General features: G+C 33.2%; 1 protein-coding gene across 1 annotated transcript in view; it reads left to right on the top strand.

Moving 5' to 3' along the window:
* LOC129000542 (thyroid receptor-interacting protein 11-like) overlaps positions 1-19,981 on the top strand; it is a 67,803-nt gene extending 47,822 nt beyond the window's left edge. The window contains exons 9-22 of the mRNA XM_054427504.1: positions 808-2,873; positions 3,346-3,462; positions 4,095-4,253; positions 5,189-5,299; positions 5,658-5,813; positions 5,948-6,088; positions 6,238-6,431; positions 7,056-7,219; positions 7,957-8,060; positions 8,831-8,930; positions 15,903-15,984; positions 17,470-17,629; positions 18,225-18,308; positions 19,772-19,981. Coding sequence (XP_054283479.1) covers positions 808-2,873; positions 3,346-3,462; positions 4,095-4,253; positions 5,189-5,299; positions 5,658-5,813; positions 5,948-6,088; positions 6,238-6,431; positions 7,056-7,219; positions 7,957-8,060; positions 8,831-8,930; positions 15,903-15,984; positions 17,470-17,629; positions 18,225-18,308; positions 19,772-19,879 — 3,746 coding nt within the window. The 3' untranslated portion in view covers positions 19,880-19,981. The remainder of the gene's footprint in view (positions 1-807; positions 2,874-3,345; positions 3,463-4,094; positions 4,254-5,188; positions 5,300-5,657; positions 5,814-5,947; positions 6,089-6,237; positions 6,432-7,055; positions 7,220-7,956; positions 8,061-8,830; positions 8,931-15,902; positions 15,985-17,469; positions 17,630-18,224; positions 18,309-19,771) is intronic.
* Positions 19,982-25,734: the final 5,753 nt, after the last annotated feature.

The raw sequence follows: 25,734 nt of genomic DNA, 5'->3' as shown, positions 1-25,734 counted from the left end.
CTACAGTTAGTTCTATAAGCATTGCCAGTTGTAGAAATGCCTGGTCTGATCAACAACGTCTAGGGTTTGAGACGCTGCAGCTAGTTTTATAATGTAGTTATACTGCTTTGAGTTATTAAGGATCCAAAACGATCACGCATAGCAAAAAATGCATTTTATAGGAAAAAAAGTGCTGATGAAACTAGATCCAAGTACTCCAGAAGTAGTTTAAACTTAAAGTGAATTACTATTCTTGTTGGAACTGGAGATTGTAAAAAAGTAGTTTCAACAGCAATGACCAAAGTCTAGAACAGCCACTAGTTGAATCAAATCTCCTTAACCAGCAACAACGGTTCCACATTATGGTGTTATGAATAGTGACATTTTTAGGTATTTATACAAGTTTCCTTCTCTTGTGATCATCTTTGTGATTGGTTATACAGCTATGGTACGCCTACTGATACATGACAGCTTTATCCAATATATACAAAAGCATTGAGGTCTCTGCATTCTTAAACACTAGCTTTGTCATTTAAATTGTGACATCTGTGCATTTAATGCTAAAATTTTTATCACAGAAGTTAAAACTTCATTAAAGAAGTATGAAAATTTTAACTATATTTACATTCTTTAGCCAGTTTCCCTTTGTACTGGCTTTTGGTTTAAATGTGACTTACTTTTAACTTTAACTAAACAATATAGTATTCTTTCCCATCCAGTACTGGTGTATTACCACAATTTAATTTGTTATTTTCTATAAATTGACAAAATTAAAATAATATGTAAGTTAAAGAAAATAGATTTAATTTTGTGATGTTTAATTTTCAGAACAGATAATGGTGCTGAAGGATTCCACTCAAAAGCGATACGAAGTTTTGCAAGCAGAGTTTGAAGAACTTAATCTAAAATATGAAAAATTGGTTAAAGATAATGAAACAGAACGGCAAGAAAGAAATAGTAACTTAAGGGATTCAGACTGTCAAACAAATGAAGATATTTCAGCCAGTCTCAAATCTCAAATAATGGCGGAACTTTCAGAAGAAATAAAAAATATGATAACTACTGAAATCCCAGATAAGTATTTTGAAACTGGTAAAGACAATGCTAATGTTTTGGAAACAGTAGCGGCTGTTGAAAAAATGCTTTCACACACCATGGCCAGAGTTGAATCTAGCGAAAGCAAAATCAGAGACTTACTGAAGGAGCTGAGGAACAAAGACGATGAGCTCCAAGAAATAGAAGAAGAAAATAAAACATTGCAGTTGAAAATAGAAGAGTTTAAAGAAAAGTGTAAGAATCTCCCCACTATCAATGAAAATAATGAAGATGTGGAAGTCCTGGAAAACAAAATCGTGACCTTGGAGAATGAAATAGGTATTCTTCGAGAAGTACGATCAAATTTGGAAGTTGAGCACAGTAACTCTCAGAGTGAAATTGAAGGCTTAGTCAGGAGACTACAAGCTGCAGAAGCCATGGTTCGAAACCAAGATAATTTGCATACTGAGGTATCCAAATACAAGGAAAATGAAGAAGAGCTGTATAAGAAACTGAGTATAATGGAGCATTCACGAGATGAAATGTCCTCAGAAATATCTCAACTCCAGCATAAAGTAGAAGAACAAGAGAAGGTCATTGCAGAAATGAAGCACGGCCAGAGAAAGCTTGACGGGCTTCCAAACTTAAATTCACTCTTGGAAGAAGAAGCAACCAAAGTTAAAGAGCTTGATGTTATGCTGAAAAAGGTGTCAGAAGAACTTGAAAATGAGAAACTTTTAAGAAAGAAAGTGGAAGATGAAAAAGAAAAATTATTTGCAGAGCTAAAAAGATTTGAAAATAGTCAAGAGTATTCCTCAAACAACAAAGTAGAGTTGGAAATGTTGATGGACATTAAAATTCAGCTCGAGAAAGAAAAGGATGAATTACAAAATAAAATATCTATATTAGAAGATCTAGAACAAAAACATATGGAATTGAAGTCAGTTTTTGAAGTAGAGACCAACTTGAAGAAAGAACTGGAAATGTCTTTAAATTCAAAGTACAATGAAATTAAATTACTTGAAAATGAGAAGCTGTGTTTGGAACAGCAGTTGGAAAAGCAGACACATGAAAATGATTTAAAGTTCAAAGAACTGAAAGTTTTAAATTCTTGTTTGACCCAAAAATGTGTTAAGTTTGAAAAGGAAGTTTTGGATTTATCTGAAAGGTTTGATGCTCTAAAAATAGAAAATGACTCAAAAGACAGAAAACTATGTGAAGCCATTCTAGAGAAGTCTGTTACAGATAATGAAATGGCTGAGATAAAACTAGTTAAAGATAATTTGGAAAAGAAAATTACAGATATTAAAAGCCAAATGGCAAAAAGAGAAGAGGAATTAATTAAGCACCTGAAAAACATGACAGAGAAAATGTGTGATACTATTGAAAAACAAGGCGAAGACATTAATGCTGATGTATCAACTTTTATCAGTGTGATATCTAGCAAACTGGCATCCTTGGAAGAAGCCAACACTCGGCTCGTCAAAGAAAACTCTGCTCTCTCTGAAAATGTCAAATCCTTGTTATCTGAAGTTAATGACAAAACCGAATGCATACTGAAACTTTCAGCTCAAATGGAAACATTGCATGCAGAGAAACACAGTATTGAAGACAGACTAAGGAATTTGAAAGAAAAGGTCTCAATTGGGAATCAGACTGACGAAGTTGATGCTCCAAAAATAAGTGAAGAGCTGTATGAAGAACTTTGTAAAAGACTTGAAGAACGTGAGGCGAAACACCAAGAACTTCAAGAAAGATACGAAAAACTCCTTTCATCGAGCGACCATTCACTGAGTAACCTCAACGACCAACTACGAAGCCTTCATGCAGAACGACAACAACTGATAGAAACTGTTCAGGTAAATAATCAAAACATTTAGCTATCACAACATTTTTATTTGATCTAGGGAAGTTTCTTTGGTTTGTTCAGTGCATTAAGTTGAATATTTGTTAAAGTTATTCCAGCATCTATTAAAATATACTTTGATCACACATTCTGTTTGAAATGTTTCTAATAAAATAGTTGAGGATGAGCCCTTCATAATTTAAAGGAGCACAACTTAGTTGTCACTTAACCAATGCCATGTAATTCATATTAACAGATTAAGAGACGTGTAGAGTATCGGAGTATTGAAAATAATTACAATAAGGCAATGCTCGCATTGAAACAACTGAGAGATTAATTATAGTACATTATGAAGCTGTTATCAGAGAATATATTCAATAAAACACCATTAGCTATTTTGATAATTAGATTAGTTGGAGTTTTGCTGTACTGAAAGGTTTTTATTTTGTATGGTATGATTATACTTTTGGAAATCATGATTACAGACAAAACATACTGAATGTTTGAAATATCATGCAGAAATTCAACGACTTTGTGCTGAACTGAACAAGACAGAGCAACAAAGAATATCAACGACAAGTCAACTGCAAAAACAGCTGGAGGTAGATAATTGTTTCTATGATGAACTACTTTAGCAAAGAGCTTTATGAAAACTAGCAGTTACCCACGCTTCACCCCGTTTGACTTCATAAGTATTAATAAAACTATTGATTGGTTAAGTTAAGCTGAAATAAACAAAACAGAATACAGTAATACAAACAAATAATCACACCTGATTTCAATTAGGTAATAAATTGAAAGAATAACAAACAAATAAGTACAGCTTAGGTATTTTTAACATAAGGTATATGGTAAGTTCCCTTTAGAAAGGAATTACTTAGGGAGAACTGAATTCATAATTAACCACAAATACTTGAACAAAAACCTAGTCAATAGCTATAAACCAAACCCAACACTTATATCTTCCTTCTTCTATTAAACCACCAAAATATCAACATTTGGCCAACACTCTAATAGCTATTGCAAATAAAAATACTCTTGTCAATGGGGAAACCATTGAAAGCAGTAGATATAAAATAAAGATAATAAAGAGCAAGAGCTGCTTGTAAACCTATAGATTTTAAATCTTTCTAATCATAAAAAAATTTTTGATGCAAGGCTTATTTGAAAATGATGATCATTTTAGATTCTCGTTAATTTTTCTGCCCGGATATTCTAGAACTTCTGGTTGCAGGAGAAGGAGGCTCTAGTGGCGGCCAGTGACAAGCAGGTGGTGTCTCTCAATGAGCAGATACACACTCTGCAGAACCAGCTGGAGTATGTGTCCCAGCTACTGAGAGTCACTGACAGACAGGAGGCAGAGGGCCAGCCCGCTAGCGACACAGCCAACTCGGTCAGTAGCCACCTAATAACTTGCAATATTATTGCATACCTAGCTACCAATAAACAAAAATACCTCTGCAGCAGCAAACCTGCGGACTAAGCGAATTTCCATTCGTCCGAATTGATTTTCAATTAAATCTATTTAAACAACATTAGGTTTAACGAGTACATAGGTTTGCTGCTACAAGGAAACTAATAAAGTGCATTTTCTAGTAAAATATTAATAGCTTATAATAGTATAAAATAAATAAATTTGCCAAGTTTGATAAAAATATATCCATTAAAAAGCAAACTATAAAATTTTACAATATTCTCTATAAGAATAACATGGGAATTTTAAATTTAAAACTTTGGAATTTTCTCTGTAACTATTAGGTGCATAACAACGCTTCAGTGTACTAAATTGTTTGTTTTTTTGAGCTCTACAAAAGGGTTTGGAAATAAATTGTAAAATTTTATGTTTTTCCGTCAAAAATGGAAAAACCAATTTTTACCCAATAAAAACCCCATAAATCCCCAATCCCATAGTTCAATCTTGCAGGTTTGCAAACACGTTTGAATAAACGTGGGTTATGCGTCTGTACCAAATTTAATCTAAATCGGATCATTTTTGCTTGAGTTACGGGTTAATGAACACACACATAATATGTAATATATATTATATATGAATTTGAATTTGGTGTTTTTGGCCTCAAGGGACCTCAAGATAAAAAATTAAATCGGTCCCGGGTCCAGGTCTTACAACGAGTACTACGGTAATAGCTTATTCCCTTTATGAAAATTCGCTAAAACACATTTTCTATCCATAATCAAACCAACAACCAACTTACTGAACCACCCCTTATTGTTAGCATACTTCTCAATTACAGTGGCAGTTGTACCAAAATAATAAAAAGTAAATTATTTTTATTAAAAAAATCATTAACTTCTTTATATTTTTTGTAGAAATTGCAGTCTGATAAAGCGGAAGTAGAAGAAAAGGAGGCTCGCAGAGTTGATGAACTTTACGAGAGTTTACAGCAAGAACAGCTGAGGAACAAATATCTTCAGGATGAGGTATTACTTTAACATCACCTAATGATTTCATGTTTTATTGACAGTTTATAGTTAACAATTTGAAATTAATTCAGTTCTCTTTACCAATCATGTTAGTTAACACGTCCCGTTTGTCCTGTACCGGTAATCCTAGTGATACCCCCTTTTTTATCACCTTGTAAAATACCGTAATGAATCTCGGAATGAACGTAGATGTTGAGGTTAAAGGTTAGCAAGGTTCTGGCAAGAAAATTAGTGGTTTTGATTGCTGTTTATGCATTTATGTGTACAACCTCTAGCTCAGCTGTATGTGGACAACTAACTCAGGAGATGGTGAGGGCTGAGCAGCAGATGACTACAACATGTACCAATGTTGTAGGTGTCAGAACAACATGAGAAGGAGGCAGGGTTGTTGAGGGAGTTGGAGCGTCTGAGAGGACATCTGGTAGCTGTGGAGGACAACTACACTCAGGAGATGGCGAGGGCTGAGCAGCAGATGACTACAACATGTACCAATGTTGTAGGTGTCAGAACAACATGAGAAGGAGGCAGGGTTGTTGAGGGAGTTGGAGCGTCTGAGAGGACATCTGGTAGCTGTGGAGGACAACTACACTCAGGAGATGGCGAGGGCTGAGCAGCAGATGACTACAACATGTACCAATGTTGTAGGTGTCAGAACAACATGAGAAGGAGGCAGGGTTGTTGAGGGAGTTGGAGCGTCTGAGAGGACATCTGGTAGCTGTGGAGGACAACTACACTCAGGAGATGGCGAGGGCTGAGCAGCAGATGACTACAACATGTACCAATGTTGTAGGTGTCAGAACAACATGAGAAGGAGGCAGGGTTGTTGAGGGAGTTGGAGCGTCTGAGAGGACATCTGGTAGCTGTGGAGGACAACTACACTCAGGAGATGGCGAGGGCTGAGCAGCAGATGACTACAACATGTACCAATGTTGTAGGTGTCAGAACAACATGAGAAGGAGGCAGGGTTGTTGAGGGAGTTGGAGCGTCTGAGAGGACATCTGGTAGCTGTGGAGGACAACTACACTCAGGAGATGGTGAGGGCTGAGCAGCAGATGCAGGAGCTGACACAGAGACTCTCTGTTGCAGAGGAGAGAGCAAAGTCCTCGTCAACTGCTTACACTTCAGCTAGGTAATTTATGAGTTATATTGTACCGTTTATTTTGTAATGAATCAATGTATGCTTTTGTAATCCTTATGTTTATCCTTGTATTTGGTACTCCATAACATAAAAATAACTTGATAGTCTGCAGGTTTTATGAGATAAAGGTGTTGCGACAATAAAAATTAGTTCTTTACTCTACGAATACTAAGGCATCTCAATTGGAATTTAAATCAAGTTTCACAACTGTTTGTGAACAGCTAGGCGATACACTGACACTTATTGTCCATACAAATTGCAGGCAGTTCCATAGACACACTCATGAATATTAAATGACAATGTGTCCTGTATACAAATAATTTTGATGATTGAATATTCTTTTGAATGTATTTTTAGGTAAATGGAGAACTAATTGAGGACGAGGGAAACTATATTTGGAGCGAGGGAAAATCAGCTGATCATTTTCCCCTCGCTCTTAATTAGAGCTTGGGAAACAACTACTTTCATCAATGTCAGCTGTTATCAAAAATAGTTACTTTCGGTGCGAAGTGATAAAAAATCATTTTATTGTGAATATATTTTAGTCAGAAAAATGCATTTGTTCTAATCTTAAACAGTTTAGTTTGTTCATCATCTTACACGTTTCTGTTTCAGTATTAGAGCGAATCAGCAGGTGGAGTCATTGGCTGGTCAGGTGCGTCAACTATCAGAACAAAAAGAAAAATTATCAGCACAGTTGGCGACGGCTGAAGACAAACTACACAAACAGCAAGCGGCTCTCACCAACCTGCAGATTGTATTGGAACAGTTCCAACGAGGTAGGTACCTGCTATAGTCATGTCAACTTCAGTCAAGTGGCGCTGCACCTTTGAACAATGGCACAGACCCAACCCTTAGGTTCACGTTAGCTTGTCCACGACTATAGGAAAACTGTTCATCAAGGTGTGGTGAAGTTTTAAAATTTGCTTAGTGAAGATTTACTGCAACTTTTGCTGTAAACGTAGATCTTTATGGTAGAACTTTTACTATGTGGTGGTGTATAAACTCACTAAACTGTTCAAATGATGTTGCTTCAAAGTTTACCGTTACATAGTTTTCAGTTTTCATCCAATATTGGTGAATCTGATAATCATCATCAGACCCAATAGGCGAATGACAATGAATTAGTTCATTCGCCTATTGGGTCTGATGATGATTGGAGTGTCCAATCGAAATCGATCACCACTTACCATCTTTTGTATATTTACCGTCTTGTGAGTAACAGTATAAGCGTAAATATATGTTTGAAGTGTTATAAGACGTATCTTTATTTACTTTCAGTTATTTTTTTACCAATTTAAAATCCGTTGAAAGCTAATTGAAACAGTTTTCTAAGCTGGCCACTAAACTAAGCCTAAGCTGGAGTGCTGTTCTCCATTTTTTTCCAGCTCTGCACCATCAGGTAGTTGTGATAGAAGGCAAAGATTATTAGATGTTTATACATGTAATTTATTTACTCCTCTTAGCATATCAAAGAATTACAATGAAAGACTCTTCAGTGGTAAATATTTTGCAGACAAGGAGCGTGATGTTGCAATGGAGAATGAACGAATCAGGCAGACACTGCAGCAAGCAAACAACAAGAACATGGAGTTGTCCAGTGAGATCAAGGCTCTGCAGGTCAGTGTTGGCTTATAACCTAAGAATAAGAATATTTATTTTCCTTTGAACACTATACAATACAAGCAATAATAGCAATACAGTGCTGCATAGCCTCAAGCTGTATAAAATTACTTTCGAAAAGGGTTTTATATGTAGTTTAGTCTTTAGGCACACATATTTACAGATTTCTCAGTAAATATAAAACTCTAGACAGCCTACAACACACAAAATCTATGTGTTTAGCCCAAGAAAGCCAAACAACACAATTCCTAGAACTTATAACACTTTTTGCCTCATTAACCCTCCAGTACACGCGCGGCTAATAGTGTACACACTTGTACACGTGTGCCTGGAAACTCTCTTTTATTTATTTATTTTTTTTTTTTTTTAAGAGGTCGGCGGCCTTTTTTAACTTTGTATTTGCTCGTCCACATAGACTAACTGCCCGTGCGTGGCAGCAAAGCAAGGGGTGAGCCTAATAAAGTACATATAGCATCAAAATTTCAAATAATCCAAATAAAGGTAAATAGATAAGGATAAATTTAAATTTCAATATAATTACAAATATTTAAAATTGAAAATGTCCTGTTGAAAACCAATCAGTCAATTGCTGGCCTGGACTTTTTACAACCAGCTTGACAGTTTTGATTTAAATTTTTGAATTTCGAGGTTTCTAGTAAAGACTGTGAGGATGAAATCAGAATTGTTTAGCAAATGCAAACCTTGATTATTCATTTCAGTTAAATAGCATAGCACTATTATGTTATAATATTACAATATGTCAACAGCTACAATTGAAAGAAGCCAAGGAAGGTTTGAGCGCGGCGTCTCGTTTGACTGAGCAGTTGGATCACAAGTCCAAAGTCATCACAGAACTGAAGCAAGAAGGTAAAAACTACTGTCAACATTCTGTTTGTCTCTGTCTTGATTTTATAGATGATCCATAACAAAAGAATGAAATTGCTAAAGTTTTGGCTTTTATAGTGCATCTTGTGATTTTTTGTGACTAGCATTTTTCGTTGTATTGTGAATGATTTAATAGAGATTACGAGAATTTTGGTATGAAATAACGTAAATTGTGTATTTTAGGAGATTATGTTTTTAGCTTTGGTTTGTTTATACAGATTGTGCAGTCAATGGACTAAAATGATGTTCTATTTGCTTATTTCATAAAGTGGTTTGGTTTTTTTCATAAATTTGGCGACCAATATATTAGCCCAGAATCACCAAACTGTCTTGTTTTGTTTTTAGTTTTTCTAAATTTTCTTAGAGTTCAGTTGCAAATTGTTTCTTTAAATGTTTTAGACTAAAATTTGTGAAAGTTGGTAGGTATCTATAGAAAAGTTTTGTCCGGTAACTTTACAACAATTACAAATCACCTGAAACACTTTGTAGACAAACAATTGTAGAAAAAAACTAATTAAATTCTTTTATCCATATTTATTGATTTTAAGTCCCTCTTTGCATCTATGAACATAACGTTTTTCCTTACAAACAACCATCACCAGGATAGTAGTCTCTACGTACTATGAATCACAATTTCTGCTAATGACAAGGTATTGAACTGATAAGTAAACTAGGTGAACATTATCAGACATGAGTATCAGCGTCACAACATGCATTGTCTCCTCACGCACAGTTTTATTTCACTGCCAATCTATAATGTTCATTTATCTAGAGTTTATGAAGGTGATCTAATGGCATAGATTACGTTCGTCCCGGTTATATAGCTGAATATCAGCTGGTAATTCTGAGAAGTCTTGCTCAGATTGCTCGCTGGTATCAAGCTTTATGCCGGCTTCAACTTCATTCTCCACTCTTCACCATCGAGATAAGTACTACTTCGCCATTCTGCCAATATGATAGCTCATTTTAATTTCCGATTTATTTATAGATCTTGAAAACTTAGCTGTCAAGGGTTATTAGATCAAACATTTTATTAGTGTTTTATGTAATTTTTAATATACAATTTGTGCATGTAATTTATAATGGTTGTGATGAGTGCTTAGTAGTAATTTACTCTTTTGTATGAGGTAGGGCCTAAGTGATTTCTAGTTTTGTTGTGAGTGATTAAAACATATTTTGTCTGATCTAGCTTTAAATTAGTTTTCAAACCAATGCGGAGTACAAATACTCCATTCACTTCAACTCACTGTAACCATCGGGTTCCTATTTGATTCATAATAACTTGATTTTAAATAAAATTTGTTAGAGTAATATAATAAAATTGTGTGATTTTTTTTGAGAATTCTAGTACAAAACTGCAACAAACCTAAAATAACAGTACCTCAAAGAACAAATCGCAAAGAAACTATTTACAATTGCAATTTCTTTCAAATCAGACATCTCCATTTCTTACAAGAATATATTATTAGGGTAAGCAAATTTGTTATGATACAAAAGTGTATGATTTAAAATTAATCACCCTTACTGTGGAATTTTTTGTTGTAATGAATATGCTTTGTTATAGCTAAATACGTTATATGTCAATAAAAAGAAATTATTTATTGCTATTGAAGCATGTAATATATTTGTTTTTCATAGTATTTTATTATGCTGTAAATAATTTTATATTACATTCCCAACAACTCAACATATAATATAAAATAGGCCTTGTTTAGTTTTGAAACATATAAATTTATTTATAGTTTTGAAGGTGACTAAAGTACATCAAAGTTTTACTACCTTATCAGTTTATTAAATGTCTCAAACAGTACTCAAAGTTTCACTGACTGGTAAAATATAAGTTGTTGCTTAAATTGACTACTACCAGGGTCTTACTGTTAATTTATTACAAGATTCACTACAAGTTTTGTAGCAATGCCAGGTTTGTTATGTTATGGAATGCGAAGTAAAGAAGCCGCGACGTCATGTTCTGGATGGTGGTGTTAATCTCGCTTTTTATCAGAAGCAGAATTGACTTCCGGTATCAAGAGAGGTAGTGACATCATCCAACTGATCATCCGACATCACATACAAAACAGTACTAATGAACTTTAACGATTACCAATTTTGTTTCCTAAAACAATTTCAAACCGTTAAAAAGAAACAAGCTTTGACTATTAGTTGCGTGTTTGTAAATGTGTCCGTAACATTTTATTCAAAAAATATACTTGTTTTTAGGTTTTGCATAGTTAGAAAAAGTTATATTCTTAACAATAATCCACTGTATCATTTTGCTCTTACAACTAAATTAAACCTAATTTAAGTTGGTAAACAAATTCATCATTAAACATCCGTACCTTGAAAGTTAAGTAAACATTTCAATTGTAAAATTTGTTTACTTTCCATACATAGTTAGTTAGTTACATGATCAGTACAGTCCATGTCTACAATATGCAGGGCTATTGAAATTATATAAAATCATTGACTTTATATCTTAAAGTCAATGATAAAATGAAGTAACTCTGGAAAGTTAAGTACTGGTATTTTCCATCATAGTTCTAATATACCTATAGTTATAATGAGTGCAGTTCATGACTGGTAAATTCTCCATTCCAAGTTCACTGTGCCATACAGAGAACCAATAATATGCAATAGAATGCATTTCAAGTAGCAGTTTCAGCTCCTTTACTTGTATTTCAACCTTCCACAATACCTATATCCAAAGCCAAGTTAAGTAAAAATACGATATATTTTTAATAACAAGCATTTAAGTATAGAAATAATTAAAAACCCAGCCTGCATGGCAATAACAATGAATCTAAGTAATCTTGATAGCACGATCTCCTATAAAACCTGTACTGGTGAACGTGGAATTGAGTGTATCCAGACAGCATGGTAGTGTAGCATGACAGCATGAGCCAGCATAGCAGCATGAGTTGGAGAGTTCTGGTCTGAGTATTCCATCAGGTACTGGTCATGCACACACCTGTACCTGTGTTATACTTGGACGAGTTCCCTCACTTTCATCCATCTGAGAAGCCAGACCTCCAGACGCTTCGTAGTACATTACAATGCTCTCTGTGTGTGATCATGTTGTAAATTATCATCTGTTTGTTACGTTGAGTTTGTACTTTCAGTGAGTATGACGTTTACAAAGTTAACTGGTTTTACTAGTGAGTAGTAACGCTGCAACTGTTTATGTAAGGAAAATATGTGCTATGCACGGTAAAAAAGTTAACTGGTAAAAAATAAGACTCAAAAGATACCTGGATTGGAATGAAATAATTGAAGACACTTATTGTCGGAAGACTAAATACATTCAATATAACTGTGACAAATGGATGGTTTATTTTAACTGAGATGAGAATGAATTATTTGCATTATTTAATTTTGTTTTTATTAAACCTTAGTTAGGGGTTAAGCTTAGATTTAGAATGTAGTCGTCAATAAACTTATTTTATTAAATGTAATCTCATCGATTGCCAGCAAATTTTAATTTGGTAAATTTTTAAAACTTCATCATTAATTAATCTTTTTGTTTGCCAAAGGAAAAACCACCCTTGAAATTTATTTGCGAACGTACGTTATAACCCAGGAGTTTTTTATTTTTGTTGGCTCAGTGAAAAGAGTTTAATAGTTAAAGTAAAGTAGTAAAAGTAAAACAGTAAAAGTAAAATAGTAAATTAAAAAGTAAAAGAGAAAAAGTAAAAGCAAAAAAAAGTAAAAGTGAAAAGTAAAAAGTAGAAAAACATTTCATAAATATGTTGCCAAATAAATACTGCAGTATGTTATGGTTCATGAAAAATATAGGCCTACTTTTTGTAAGTACTATGTCAGTTGTGGTTGCCATTTTCCTTATATCAACAGGTTTGCATAAAATCTTGCAACTTTTTGTCAGATTCACAGATTCAACATAGTTGTGTCAATGGAACTCAGCTAAATATTATTCAATCAACCTTCTAGTGTTTATAATTCATTTAGATCAATAAATAACTATTGTACATTTTCAATGTATTGTATATGTATTCACTTTACAAGTAAGTATGTAAGTAAATACCAGTACAGTACTTTTTCCATCTTAATGGTATTGACCTTCCTGAATATGTTCTTTAAGTTTATATTATAACTATAGTCAAGCTGAGCCTTGATATCTGTGTTGTGCATTAAGGATTTTTTTAAATGAACTAGACTGATTAAACAATTTTTTAGTTTGTAACTTCTAGTAAGAGTAGACTTCATCAAAATGCTCCAGTAAAATAGTTAAAAGCCTATTTTCTACTATAATCTGTAGAAATGTTGTACAATTTAATCAATTCTCATAATTCACAATTTTCATACAATCTACCCTTATAAACGTCATAGCTCAATAAAATATGTCAATTCAGGACATGTTTTGGTTTTAAAACACCATCGTCAGCTTCAGGTACATATGTAGAGTTGATCAGTAGTTAACATCGTCGGAAGATAAACACCCTTATTTAAGTAAGTGCAGTGTCACAATAATAGTATGTATATTTATTTAATAGGCTATAACTTATTAAGGTTTTGTGCTACTAAATTTATTTAACTGTTTACAAGAAAGCATAATGTATTTATTATAATTACAAAATAAAGATTAGACATAACTTTCTTGGTTTACTCTTAGTTCTGTGCTACAATGCAGTCAATTGTATTTGTGTTTTGTAGTTGGACTATTTTAAAACTGGCTGAAGCAGTTTTTTTAAAGAAAATTTTTTTTTAAAGGCTTGGACATGGACCTTAGGGACAACCAATTGTTTAAAAAATGTGACCAATGTAGGCCTATTTAAGTACTTACAAATAAATGTATCCTTCATACATCCAATTAAATAAAAAAGCTCATCTTAAACAAGATTTTCTGTTACCAACGTTTATAAGTTAAAATTTTTTCTTAAACAGAGTTAACTTTAGAATTAATTTGTGATATTTTATTTCACCTGTATTATTTAAGAATAATTTTATTTAAGAATACAATATTTAAAATTATATACTTTTACTATTTACCCAAACATTAACTGTTTGGGTCAATTGCCTAGAATGCAATGTGTAACATAAAAAAAATGGGTGCACAGTTGAACCAATTCAGCATTTCTTGAACCAATGATTCCTAATTACATAAAAGGGAGTGACCTTATGAGTAGAAATACAATGTAGCTATTTATTATCAGTGCTAATAAGTTTAACCTTTGATTGATAAGAAAATACTACTGGAAAGTAGGCATTCCTTCCCCATGTTTAACCCATTGGGGAAGGAACTAATGCGCTATCTGCAGCACCCTCTGGCGGCAATTAATTTTACCGAATTTGTAGACTTTTACTCTAACTGCTATAAAATGAAAACCTTAGGTAATAAATTAATAATTCTTTCACCATTTTGTTCACAGTAAAATTGTCTACAGAAAAGTGGTAATTGGATAGTCAAAGTTCTAAACTAAAAATATATATATATATAAAGATTATAAAAATAAAAATTTTAAAAACAATATTTTGAAAGTAAACTTGATATACAAATTCCACGATTAATCCAGACACCAAATAACACTACTATTATAAAGGTCAATCGATTCCCTACGTAGAAAAATCAAAAGTTGTGTACTTTTATAAGTAATAACATTTTTTAAAAATTGTTTGTTTACCTTACCACAGCTGATTTTTGGTGATATGTGGTTTCCATGGCAACACAAAATTGTTTGTTATTCGCTAAAATAAATGAGTAAATACGCAAATCAAGAAGCAAGATATTTATAAACATTATAATAGTAAGAAGAAACAAATACCCCCGCCGCAGCAAACCTGCCGACTAAGCGAATTTCGATTTGTCTGAATTGATTTTCAGTTAAATATATTTTAATAACATTAGGTTTAACAAGTACCTAGGTTTGCTGCTACAAGGAAACTAATAAAGTGTGTTTTTGAGTAAAATATTGATAGCTTAGTAGAAAATAAATAAATTTGCCAAGTTTGATTAAAATATATTCATAAACAAGCAAACTACAACATTTGACAATATTCTCCATAAGAATAACATGGGAATTTTAAATTTACAATTTTCTCCGTTACTAATAATCGAACAAAAATACTTTTATATACTAAATTATTTGTTTTTTTAAGCTCTTTAAAAAGGTCTAAAGAGAAATTGGGAAATTTTGTGTTTTGAGGGTCAAAAGTGAGAAAAACCAATTTTTACCCCATAAAACCCCCCGTAAAGCCCCGTTCCCATGGTCCGGTCGTGCTGGTTCGCGAACTCATTCAAGTTTATCCCGCTTTACACCTTTAAACCAAATTTCATCAAAATCGGACAAAAATTACTCAAGTTATCGCGTTCACGGACGTATATATATATATATAAGTCTATATATATATATATATATATATATATATATATATATATATATATACATATATAAAAATTTGAACGAATAGTGTTTTTGGCCTCTGGGGACATCAAAATGAAAAAGTAAATCGGTCCCGGGTCTAGGTCTTACCGTGCCACCTACGGTAATAGCTACTTCCCTATAGGGAAATTCGCTAAAAGGGCGAAAAATAATAATAACTAAATAACAAATGGCGCTGCCTAGCGGTGACACGAGCGGCTCTCGTAAGTCGTCCGCCGGGCCTGCAGCGGCCGTACGAGTAACGCTCGTAAGTCGGCGCCAATGGGTTAAGTAGCTGCCAGATTTACAATAACAAAAATAAATAAATACAAATTAAAATACCGAGCATTTCACAGGTTGTGCTGCTGAACAGTTTGCTTTCTCACACAACTCTTGAACTATGCCAATCTGAAAGTACAGTACTAAATTTGTAAACAGTAGCATATTCCATGTCTCAATCCCCATTACTGTGTAGCTGTGTGCTACTGGCCCATTCAGATGGAATGTCTACTTATTAACTGTATTGAGTTAAACTAGCAGTGTGCCTGTCCAGATACTTACCATTGTGATTGTTGACTGTTAGTGTCGGAGTTGGCAGAGAAGCTGAAGAAGGCAGATGAGAGGATTCAAGCAGCCAGCGTCAGTGTCGAAGGCAAAGTAGATCGGTAAGTTTTGTGTTGAATCAGTCAATACCGTAGGCAATTTTATTATTTTGCATAAACATCTACATCAAGCCTTTAGCTACATAACCAGGCGAAGGTTTTGGACTTGAAGTCAATGCAATACTTATTATGTACAAATCTTTGACAAGTACATTATTAGAAAAGTCGTCCACACAATAAGTACTTTTTTCATTAAGCAATTTACGACTTCCTTATCAAATGTTTATATTCATTGGATTGTTTGAATGATTTTTTTAGTTATATAGTTTTCTTCTACATATTGTGGCAGATATTCAAATTAAGTAATTTTTTGATGTGCAGTTGGAAGATATATTATTGTTTTAGTTTTTGGTTTGTTGGATAGCCTTGATTTCTGTTTTCACCAAAAATGTTTGTCACAATGTCTTAACAACGTTGTTAGTCATTGCACTTGTTACTTAAGGTTGGTGTGATAAATAATTTTCTTTATTTAAAACAATTCCATCATAGCAAACTGGAGAATCCCATCTTCTAGTAAATTAGGAAAACAGCGATAAAGTGAAATTAGTTTAGTAGAAATTAGTTCTGCTTGGTGTTGTTTGATTGAATTTTGAAATATTACCATGAAAAACTCAACGTGTAAATTTAATCCCTTAAAGAACTTAAACTCATTAACAGTAAATGTGAATGTGTGATAAGGTAATCAATAAATTCCAAAGAAGTGTAGTATTCAACGTATTATCGATATGTTAACAATGCTTCTCACTGGTGGCTTGTCTCTAACAATACCAGTCTTATCTCTCAAGGACTAGGTGTTATGCTTCAGTCCATTTGGAATTAACAATAGTCTGATGTCTACAACGCATTAATCATACTGCAATAATGTCCAGTTAACTCATCTGGGAATCAATCAGTAAACTGCTGTGATAGTGGATTATTGTTTCATTTTAATATGTGCGTAAAGAGCTCATTAGGCGTTAGGCCTGTATCTAGGAAAGATTATGTATTAAAACAAAATATTTTAAGTCCCAAATTATTTTCAAAATTTTAACCGTTCACACTTGCTGGAAATTGATAGAATTTACTGATGATTTCTTAACAAATATTTGGGTTGGGTAACCTGATCAGTCAGAATAATATTTCAGAAATTGTAAACATTATTAATTACTGTTGGTTTCAGCAAATTTCTCTGTATACTGTATTTTTTGTTATACCTGAACAGGAGCATGCTGTAAAATGGGTAAAAAAAAAATGCTTTTTGAATAATGCACTACAATTAAATTATTACTTTTTGTATGCCGTTGAAGAAAATTTTAGGCTGCGGCCGCACTAGAAAACTTGGTGCATGTTTTCTGTGACAGGGTTATTCTTTTGAACATGTGATTCGGATGAGCCGGACGTTTTTACTAACGGGACTCTGGTGTAGATGTGTTTGTTAACTAGTTTTAGTTTTAAGACAGTTAAAACACCTGTCCATGTAACGTGATGAGAATGAGTTGTTGGTTGCAGGTGCCTGGTGCGTAACCTAGTGGTGGGCCACCTGTGTGCGCCTCCCAGCAGCCGAGCCCAGGCGCTAGGTGTGATAGCTACTGTGTTGGACTTCAGCCCTGAGGACAGACAGAGGATTGGCCTGGAGCCGGCCTCCAAAGACATCAAGCTCAAGCAACAGGTGCGTCTAGAGTCTGCAGCCCCCTATTTATCACGTTCATAAAGGCATATAAATCAAAGAAAGAGCCGGTGCAGTACAAGAGTGAATTGTCCGATAAATATTATTGGCAGTACCGAACCAACATCTCCACCTTGGTCCTGTTATCGACTCAGTCACAGACTAACTTTCTTAATTTTTTACTACAATCTTTCATCATGTTTTGATATGAAAATTCACTTGGTGTCTATTTTTCTTTCATTAAAAAAGTGCTTATTTTCCCACTAGTTGCACAAATATGTTTTTGAAAATTTATAAGATCTTGTGTGGTTTGTAAGTGAAGCTATAATACTCCAATATCTCGATAAACAAACGAAAGAAAAGGAATTGTTGGTGAATTTCTTAGTAGTGGATTAACAACAAATAGGAACCAACCTATTATTAAAGTAAACTCAAGTTAATCTGTTAAAAGCCAAGAAAAGGTCAGAATTAATTACTTTGAAAACTCCTTAAATATTTTAATTATAATATGATCGTGTAAGATGTAAGTAATTACTGTCCAAGATGTATATTATCCTATATGAAATGTTGGATTCAGATGTTATAATGTTGTTCACAGAGCTTGTCTGAGGCTTTTGTCCGTTTTCTGGAGAGCGAGTCACGGCCTCAGCCACAACTGCGACTGCCTGTTCAGGAGACTGAGGTGATCTTAAATTATAAACCACATCATTTTTCATACAAACTGTGTGATAAATCTCACATTGGTATTGCTTTAATCCATAGAAATCTGATTGTTAATTACACCTCTGCTCTAAGTAAAGTAGAAAGTAAAAAAGGTTTGGACCAGATGTAGTTCTAGTACAAATCACCAATTTGTTAGGACATTGAACTATAGTTCGGCCGCTTAGAAAACGACCTGCGCGCTAATGCTAAACCAATGCTGGAGAAGGTCGTTTTCTAAGCGGCCGACCTATAGTCTTAAAATGCTGTTAAGGCCTCTTGTCATGCATATGGTCTTTGAAAGATTAAATGAAAAGCAACAAATCAGTCATCTTTACATAACTGTATTACTTTTCTTTCATTAATAAATGAGTAAAATGTGAAGACATCAAATAAAAAAATACCCCCACCGCAGCTTACCTGCAAACTAAACAAATTTCCATTTGCCTGTATTGATATTATACAATTAAATCTAATTAATTACATAATTAAATGAGTACATAGGTTTGCTGCTACAGGGAGGCTAATAAAGTGTGTTTTTAGTAAAATATTAACAGCTTAGTATAAAATAAAGAAATTTGCCAAGTTTGATCAAAACATATCAATAAATAAGCAATTTACAACATTTTACAATATTATCCACCTTCAAACCAAATTTCATCAAAATCAAACAAAAATTACCCAAGTTCATGGACACACCTATACATATATACAGATTTGAACCAATTGTGTTTTTGGCCTCTAGGGACATCAAAATAAAAAAGTAAATCGGTCCCGGGCTCAAGTCTTCCCTATAAGGAAATTCGCGGTAAATATTTTGAAAATATAACCTATAAAACCTTATTTTTTTAAACTAGCTAATTTTATGTTTCTTCAACTTCAAGACGTTTTTTGTCAGCCAAATTCTTCATCGGGGCATGTTTCATGACACACTTACAAGTTACAAGCTGTAACTTGTAGTTTCCATTAGAAAAAAAATTGCATTGGGTGATCAGTTGATTTACTAGTCATATTAATGTGTAGTTTATTATGAAACAGGACTCAGGAAGCCAAATCCAAATTACCAAAGTTGACAAATGGGGTTCAGAGTTTTGTTCAAATATTCGGCTCCCCTCTGTAACATATTTTATTGTTTGAGAAGTGGTAGTAAGTAAACTAGATATAAAACAGGCACTTGCCTTTGTGAGCTTTAGTATAAAAACTTTCCCCTGTAGTCTGTTCAAATAACTAAGGCAGTCAGGGAAGGGCCTACTTGCAGCCAAAGCAAACCTTATTCATTGGCTGCAAGTCGGCCCCATCCATGACCTAAGAAGATTTGGGTTGTCTTTAAGCCAATAATTTAGATATTGTTTCCCTCCCTTAAATTTTATGTGCCTTTAGAATTTTGTTTTTTGTATAAAGTAATAAGCCTTATGATTCAATTTCAAGTATGATGTCTTATTTCAGGGTTCAAGGAGTCGTAAGACATCTTTCAATTCAGGTGAACTAGCGTTGCCGCCTGCTCGCCGAACCAGCGGTTCCGTCCTTAAGGATGTTCTCAAACAAGACCTTTAATTTATATTCAATAACTATTTTAGAGTATTTTGTATTATATTGTATAAATACTTATTATTATATCTCATTGTATTATTATGGTTCAAGAAAATGTTGTTTTAATTTGGCGTTTCAATTAACCTGACTCCGTTAAAAATCCATTACCACAGAATTAAAATAATTTTATATACCCTTTTGGCAATCAATGAGGTGCATCTTTTTTTGTTTAAACTTATTATTAGGACTAAATAGTAAAATTATATTGGGCTATTATTTTTTTAATTTTGACAAAGTAACTCTGTATTTAATTTGAGTCACTTGAACATTTTTTTAAAAATTAAAATTAAATGCTTCTGTATTGAGACAAACATAGGAACTCACAATCCTTTCTTACAGTTAACCTCAAGAAAAAAAATTACAGTGGACTCCCAATTATCGAGGACTATGAGTTGCTTAGTGATCGATGATAATGCATACCTAACCTAAAATGCCCGGAAAAGAACTAAAATTGATTTTTAATCTTTAGTTAAGTTTTCATACAGGTTATTAACGTTATTAAGGTTTATAAGGTATTACACAGTATTAAGGTTTAAGTAATTATAAAACATAAAGAAACCATTTGGATGCATTTTGTGTAGAAAAAGTGTACTGCTAATAGTAAACAATTTTCGTTATAGGGAACTGGTGGGCAACTTATTTAAATCAAGTGTATTGAGTTTTCTTATATGGGTTTATTATTTTATTATCTTCATTTAAAAGTTTGAGATGTCGTAAGATATTGACAAAGATAAACAACATTCATTAGTACATGTTTTATCCAATATTAGAGTACATACCTCTACTAAAGTCTCTACAATAAGTCATATATGTCTGGTACAGTTGTATGTTTTTGTTTCATTATCCTCAGATCCCATCATTACCATTTGGTTTTGTTTGACATATTAATCTGTGTGGGTGTCTGTAGGCATAAATCTACTTAACAGACTCACAATTTTGATGAAATCACAGAAAGATGCAGAAACTCATAACCCTACCACTCTCCTCCAGGTTTTTCTTGCTATTTAAATTTTCTCAATGTACATATTTGTTTCACGCAATTAGCATTTTTTACGTTTTTACAAGGGAACGATCCAAACTCTGGTCCTGTTACGATCTAGCTTTGACCCTTTTTGTTAGATAGCATCACTAATTGATAGCCTAATAACAAATATTGACATTTGGGTCCAGTAACGATTAAAGTGTACTCATCCTTTATATAGTTAACCAAAGTGGGCTTGTCATTTATATACTAGTTGACCGTCCAACATTACAAATCCGAAGCTGGTTCTGTAGAAGTAATTGTAATGTTGCTCATTAAAAATATTGAGAAATGAAATTAATAATATTTATCTAAATAAAAATTATTTTGTTTTCTTTTAAAAGTTAAAGGTTTAAAATATACATATAAATGCAAAGAGAAGCAAAATGAAAAAGCTATTGAAGTCATGATAACTCAATAATATAGAAAACTTAACAAGATCCAAATTGGCTTGGTTTTAGGTTTCTGGCAGGTGAGAAGAAACCAACCAAGTTTACAGAGACATTTTGATTGCAACTAATGAAGTTTGCTCAGGAATTGAATTGAGTTGTTAGTTGATCTCCCAGGGGAGACAAAAATGTATCGTGTTTCCTCGGTTATGTAACTTCATCATTGTTACATAATATTTAGTGCCACGGCATAATAATATTTAAAGTATTATTTATTATATTGAGGTTGTTTTACAAATTATGGAAGAATGTTGAATATTTTAATGAAATATTCATTGCCTAGGTGGCATTTTGTGGTGTGTTATTCATACTGTAATGTTCTACATGAATAACATTTTGTCTAAAGCTGGTTCATACAAATGGAAGATCTATCCTGGTTGTTTAATATCCTATGATAGTTAATGGGTGCATATGATATTTTGTTTTGGTTTGAAACAAGTTGCCCTTTTTATTATAACATTACCATGTTATAAAGTTGATGAAAACAATAATTTTATTTTACATCAGCCCAAGCTATAGCTAGGCTAAATTGAAGTTCTTTTGTTATTCTAAAATATTGCTACAAGTTTAAGATGAGAACGAAACCATTACGGAACTAACGTCTACTTCAACGTATCTACTGTTAGAACAAAAATGTACATTTTCCTATCACTTAATTATTTATTGAATAGCCTTTTCACTACATTGCAATCTTGTCACAATAAAAGACATTTTGGGAATCACTATCAAACCTAAATGACCATTTAGGAACAAACCAAGTAAATTGCAGCTGTCTCACCATTATACAAATCGGTGTTGACCAATACAATATTTTGTTTTGTTGTACAACCATTGTGCAGTGATATAAGCTATGAGTCGGGACTGGCTATATTTGTCGGTTTTGCTTCTGATGGCACAAATCATCGGAGTTCTACCTGTAAAGTGGAACAGACACATAAATTATACACTGCACCTCTGTGGTCATCATTCGGGTAAGAACAGATTTATAGTGTGAACTGTACTAAAGTACTTGGGTAGTATATATATAGTTTTTGTTGGGGTTTATTGAGCACTTTGTTTTGGTCTGGTTTTTGTACAGTTGAAAACTTCTTCTAACTTTGGGGGACATTAGTTGTGTATTTGACATTTTAGTGTTATGTGATTGTACTGTATAATAAAAGGTACAGAGGTAGCAAGTTTAGAGTTTGAACATAGACTAAGCAACACAAGTAGACTTCCCACCCCATTGTAAATTTTGAGGCTCGTTTTTCATGTCTAGTTCATGTCCGGTGACACACTGATTGCTAGTGTTGACGAAATTTAGTTTATATTATTTTAGAGTTAATTTCATAATTTGTGCTTTAATGTTTGGTTATATAACTAGATTATGAGTTATTATTTATGGTTAGATCGTTTTATTTGGCTAAACGGGGGTTTAAATTACTGAAATAATAAGATACCAATTGTAAACAAAAAACAAACTCTACAGTACAGTTCACTGGTCAGAACTAACAATAAAATTGGCTTTAACTGTTCCATAAGGATGAGAAATCCAAGGAAGTATGTCTTATCTATGTTTTGAATCTTTCCGTTTCAGAATAAAAGAACAGTGTCTACAACAGCTGTTATTTGACCCAAAATACATTTAATTGATGTGTTATTAATGTTGATTTTAAACGATAGTGTGAGGCAAATAACGTGGATGAAGAAACACCTGCCTCGTTATGTTTCATGTTCTTAACCATTGATTCTTTATAAGTTTTATATGACATTGTATTTTCTAGTCTGTTAGTATCAATTTGTTCCAGATTGTTTTTCTGGGAGCAGACAATGGCAAGCGTTCTCGTTCATCAACGTAGCATTCATTATCTACGAAACTTACAACCTCTTCAATCGGGTTCCTTGGAGATATCTGTTGTCAATGACAGGACTTGTTCTTGTGATCAGTAAAGGAGCTGCAATCTGCTCTTTGCTTCTTTCACTCCTGTACAAACCACAACAGCTTGCCCAGTGTTGTAGTAGGGCATGTAAAGTTTACAGTCTACCATCAACCCATAAGAATGTATTCTCCTTTTGGCTGTTTACATTTCTTTGTATCTATCCCTTCATTACAATATATTATATAATAATTTATGCATTTCTGAACAATGTGAGTTTTGAGTTTTTTTCCATGCTTGCAAGATCCAATTATCTCTACACACCCATCGCTGGTGTTGAAGTTGTAGTGACGATTTTTTGTTTAATCTCATCCAGGGCGTATAGCAGCATAAATTCAGAGATGCAAAAGCTTAAAGCGCTAAATAAAAAGAATTTCAAATATTTCATCGTTCTGTTGAAAAGACATATATTTGTATCAAAGTTTTGTCAGTTAGTTGCCGCACACTTTAGTCCGCATTTTCTCAACACTTTTGCAGCTTATATATTCAGGATGATATGGTTTGCCATCACAATTATTGCCACTGTGAGATCAGGAAACTTAGACAGCATCATACCTTTCGGTATTCACGCGCTGTACACAACCGTCCGCTTGTTTTTCATATGTCACTGGTGTCATAAGGTGAAGCTTGAGGTACGATTATTCTTTTAGATTAAGATATTGTTTCTAATGTAAAATGACAATCATAATTTTTTATGAATTTGGAATATGGATGAGGTGATTGAGATGTAACTGATTAATCACATGTTATTTTCTGTCATGTAGGTAAATTTTGATTAGTAAAAAACCAATAAAAAAAAAAAATTACCGTAAGCAATAAATTATAACATTTATGTATTTTAGTAGCTAAACAAAATGAATAACAGTTAGATGGAATAACAATTTGTAATTAAAGAGTAAATGTTGATGCATTTTATCCACCAAGATGCCACTTGCATCTGAATTACTACAAATAAAAAAAATAAAATAAATAAAGAACAATACCTTATAATTTATGGCAACAAAGTAAGCTTTTCATTAGTTTTAGTGACTAATTCATAAAAACATGAGAGGGAAAAATTGAAACGCCTAAATTTATGAGTGATGTCAAATAAACTAAAATTATAAGATATAAATTTTTTCAAAAAGATTTTTAAGAAAACGTAGATGTAAATTAAGTTATGATAAAATGCAGCTATTTCAAGAGGCAGTTATTCCTACAAGAATTACTTCCAGTTGCCCCAAAGATTACTTTCATAATATCCAAACTCTAAAATTAGTACGGTATTGACAAAGTGTTTAAGAACTAAAATATTTTTTCAGTTAAATGAAACATTGGTAACCTTTCGAAATCTCCGTATTTCATGGACTGTGCAAATGTCTACTGACGAAGACATGTTGGTAAGGTACAAGGTTGCGAGGTAGTATCTTATGGTAATATACAAAGTTTAAAGAGTCAAGTATCCTTTATGGGTAAAACAACTTACTATTTACGTAGTTGTAATAAATGGATTGCGTTATAACCTGACAAAAAATAAGTACCGGTAATATGTAGAAAAAACAGAAAAAAACAATATGCCAAAGTGAGATCTGTTCTGTGAGATATGTTCTGGGTATTTAAGTTCAGCCAATGCCAGATTTAACAGCGGAATTCAAACTAAAGTGCAGTAATTTATTGAAAACAAAGTACAGTATTAATAAAATAAATTACAGTATGTCAAAATCATTTGAATAGTAAAAATAATCCTAAACAGATTTTTGGGATCAAACAAATAATAGTGTACTGACAAGTTGAAGACAGAATCTGTCAGCATTTCTTCATGCAAAAAAATTAGTTGAGTCGGTGGCTCAGTTAGTCCTTTTTTCAGGCCCAAGGCAGCGATGTCGTGGGTTCGGATCCTGGTCACTGCCGCAAACATTTTATCAGTACAGTTCACCTTCGTACTGTAATGGCTCACCCCTTGCTTTGCTGGAAACGTTCCACGCACAGATCTGTAGTCTATGTGGACGGGCAAATGCAAGGTTAAAAGAGGCTGCCAACCTCTAAAAAAATGTACCTAACAAAACTTGTAATCAGATTTCAGACTGTGTGTCCTTGAACGTGATAACTTGAGTAATTTATGTCCGATTTTGATGAAATTTGGATTTAAGGTGTAGTGCGGGATAAACTTTAATGAGTTCGCAAATGATGATTGGACCATGGAAACAAGGTTTTAAGGGGTACTTTACTGGGTGAAAATTTGTTTTTCCCCATTTTCACCCTTAAAACATATTTTTTTCTAATCTCTCTCTAAACTATTTTCAATAGCTTCAAAAACAAATAATATAGTCTATTGAAGTGTTTTTGTACAGTTATTGGTTACAGAGAAGATTAAAAAAAATGTAAACTTAATATTTCCATGTTATGTAGAATAAGAAAACCGTTGTAGTTTCCTTGTTTATGGATATGTATTTT

This window comes from Macrosteles quadrilineatus, unplaced genomic scaffold (assembly GCF_028750875.1).
Source record: "Macrosteles quadrilineatus isolate MER2022 unplaced genomic scaffold, UCM_ALF_1.0 Scaffold_8__2_contigs__length_117827958, whole genome shotgun sequence".
Lineage (NCBI taxonomy): Eukaryota > Metazoa > Arthropoda > Insecta > Hemiptera > Cicadellidae > Macrosteles > Macrosteles quadrilineatus.
Note: the sequence above shows the minus strand (reverse complement) of the source record. Positions and strands in the feature narration are given on the sequence as shown.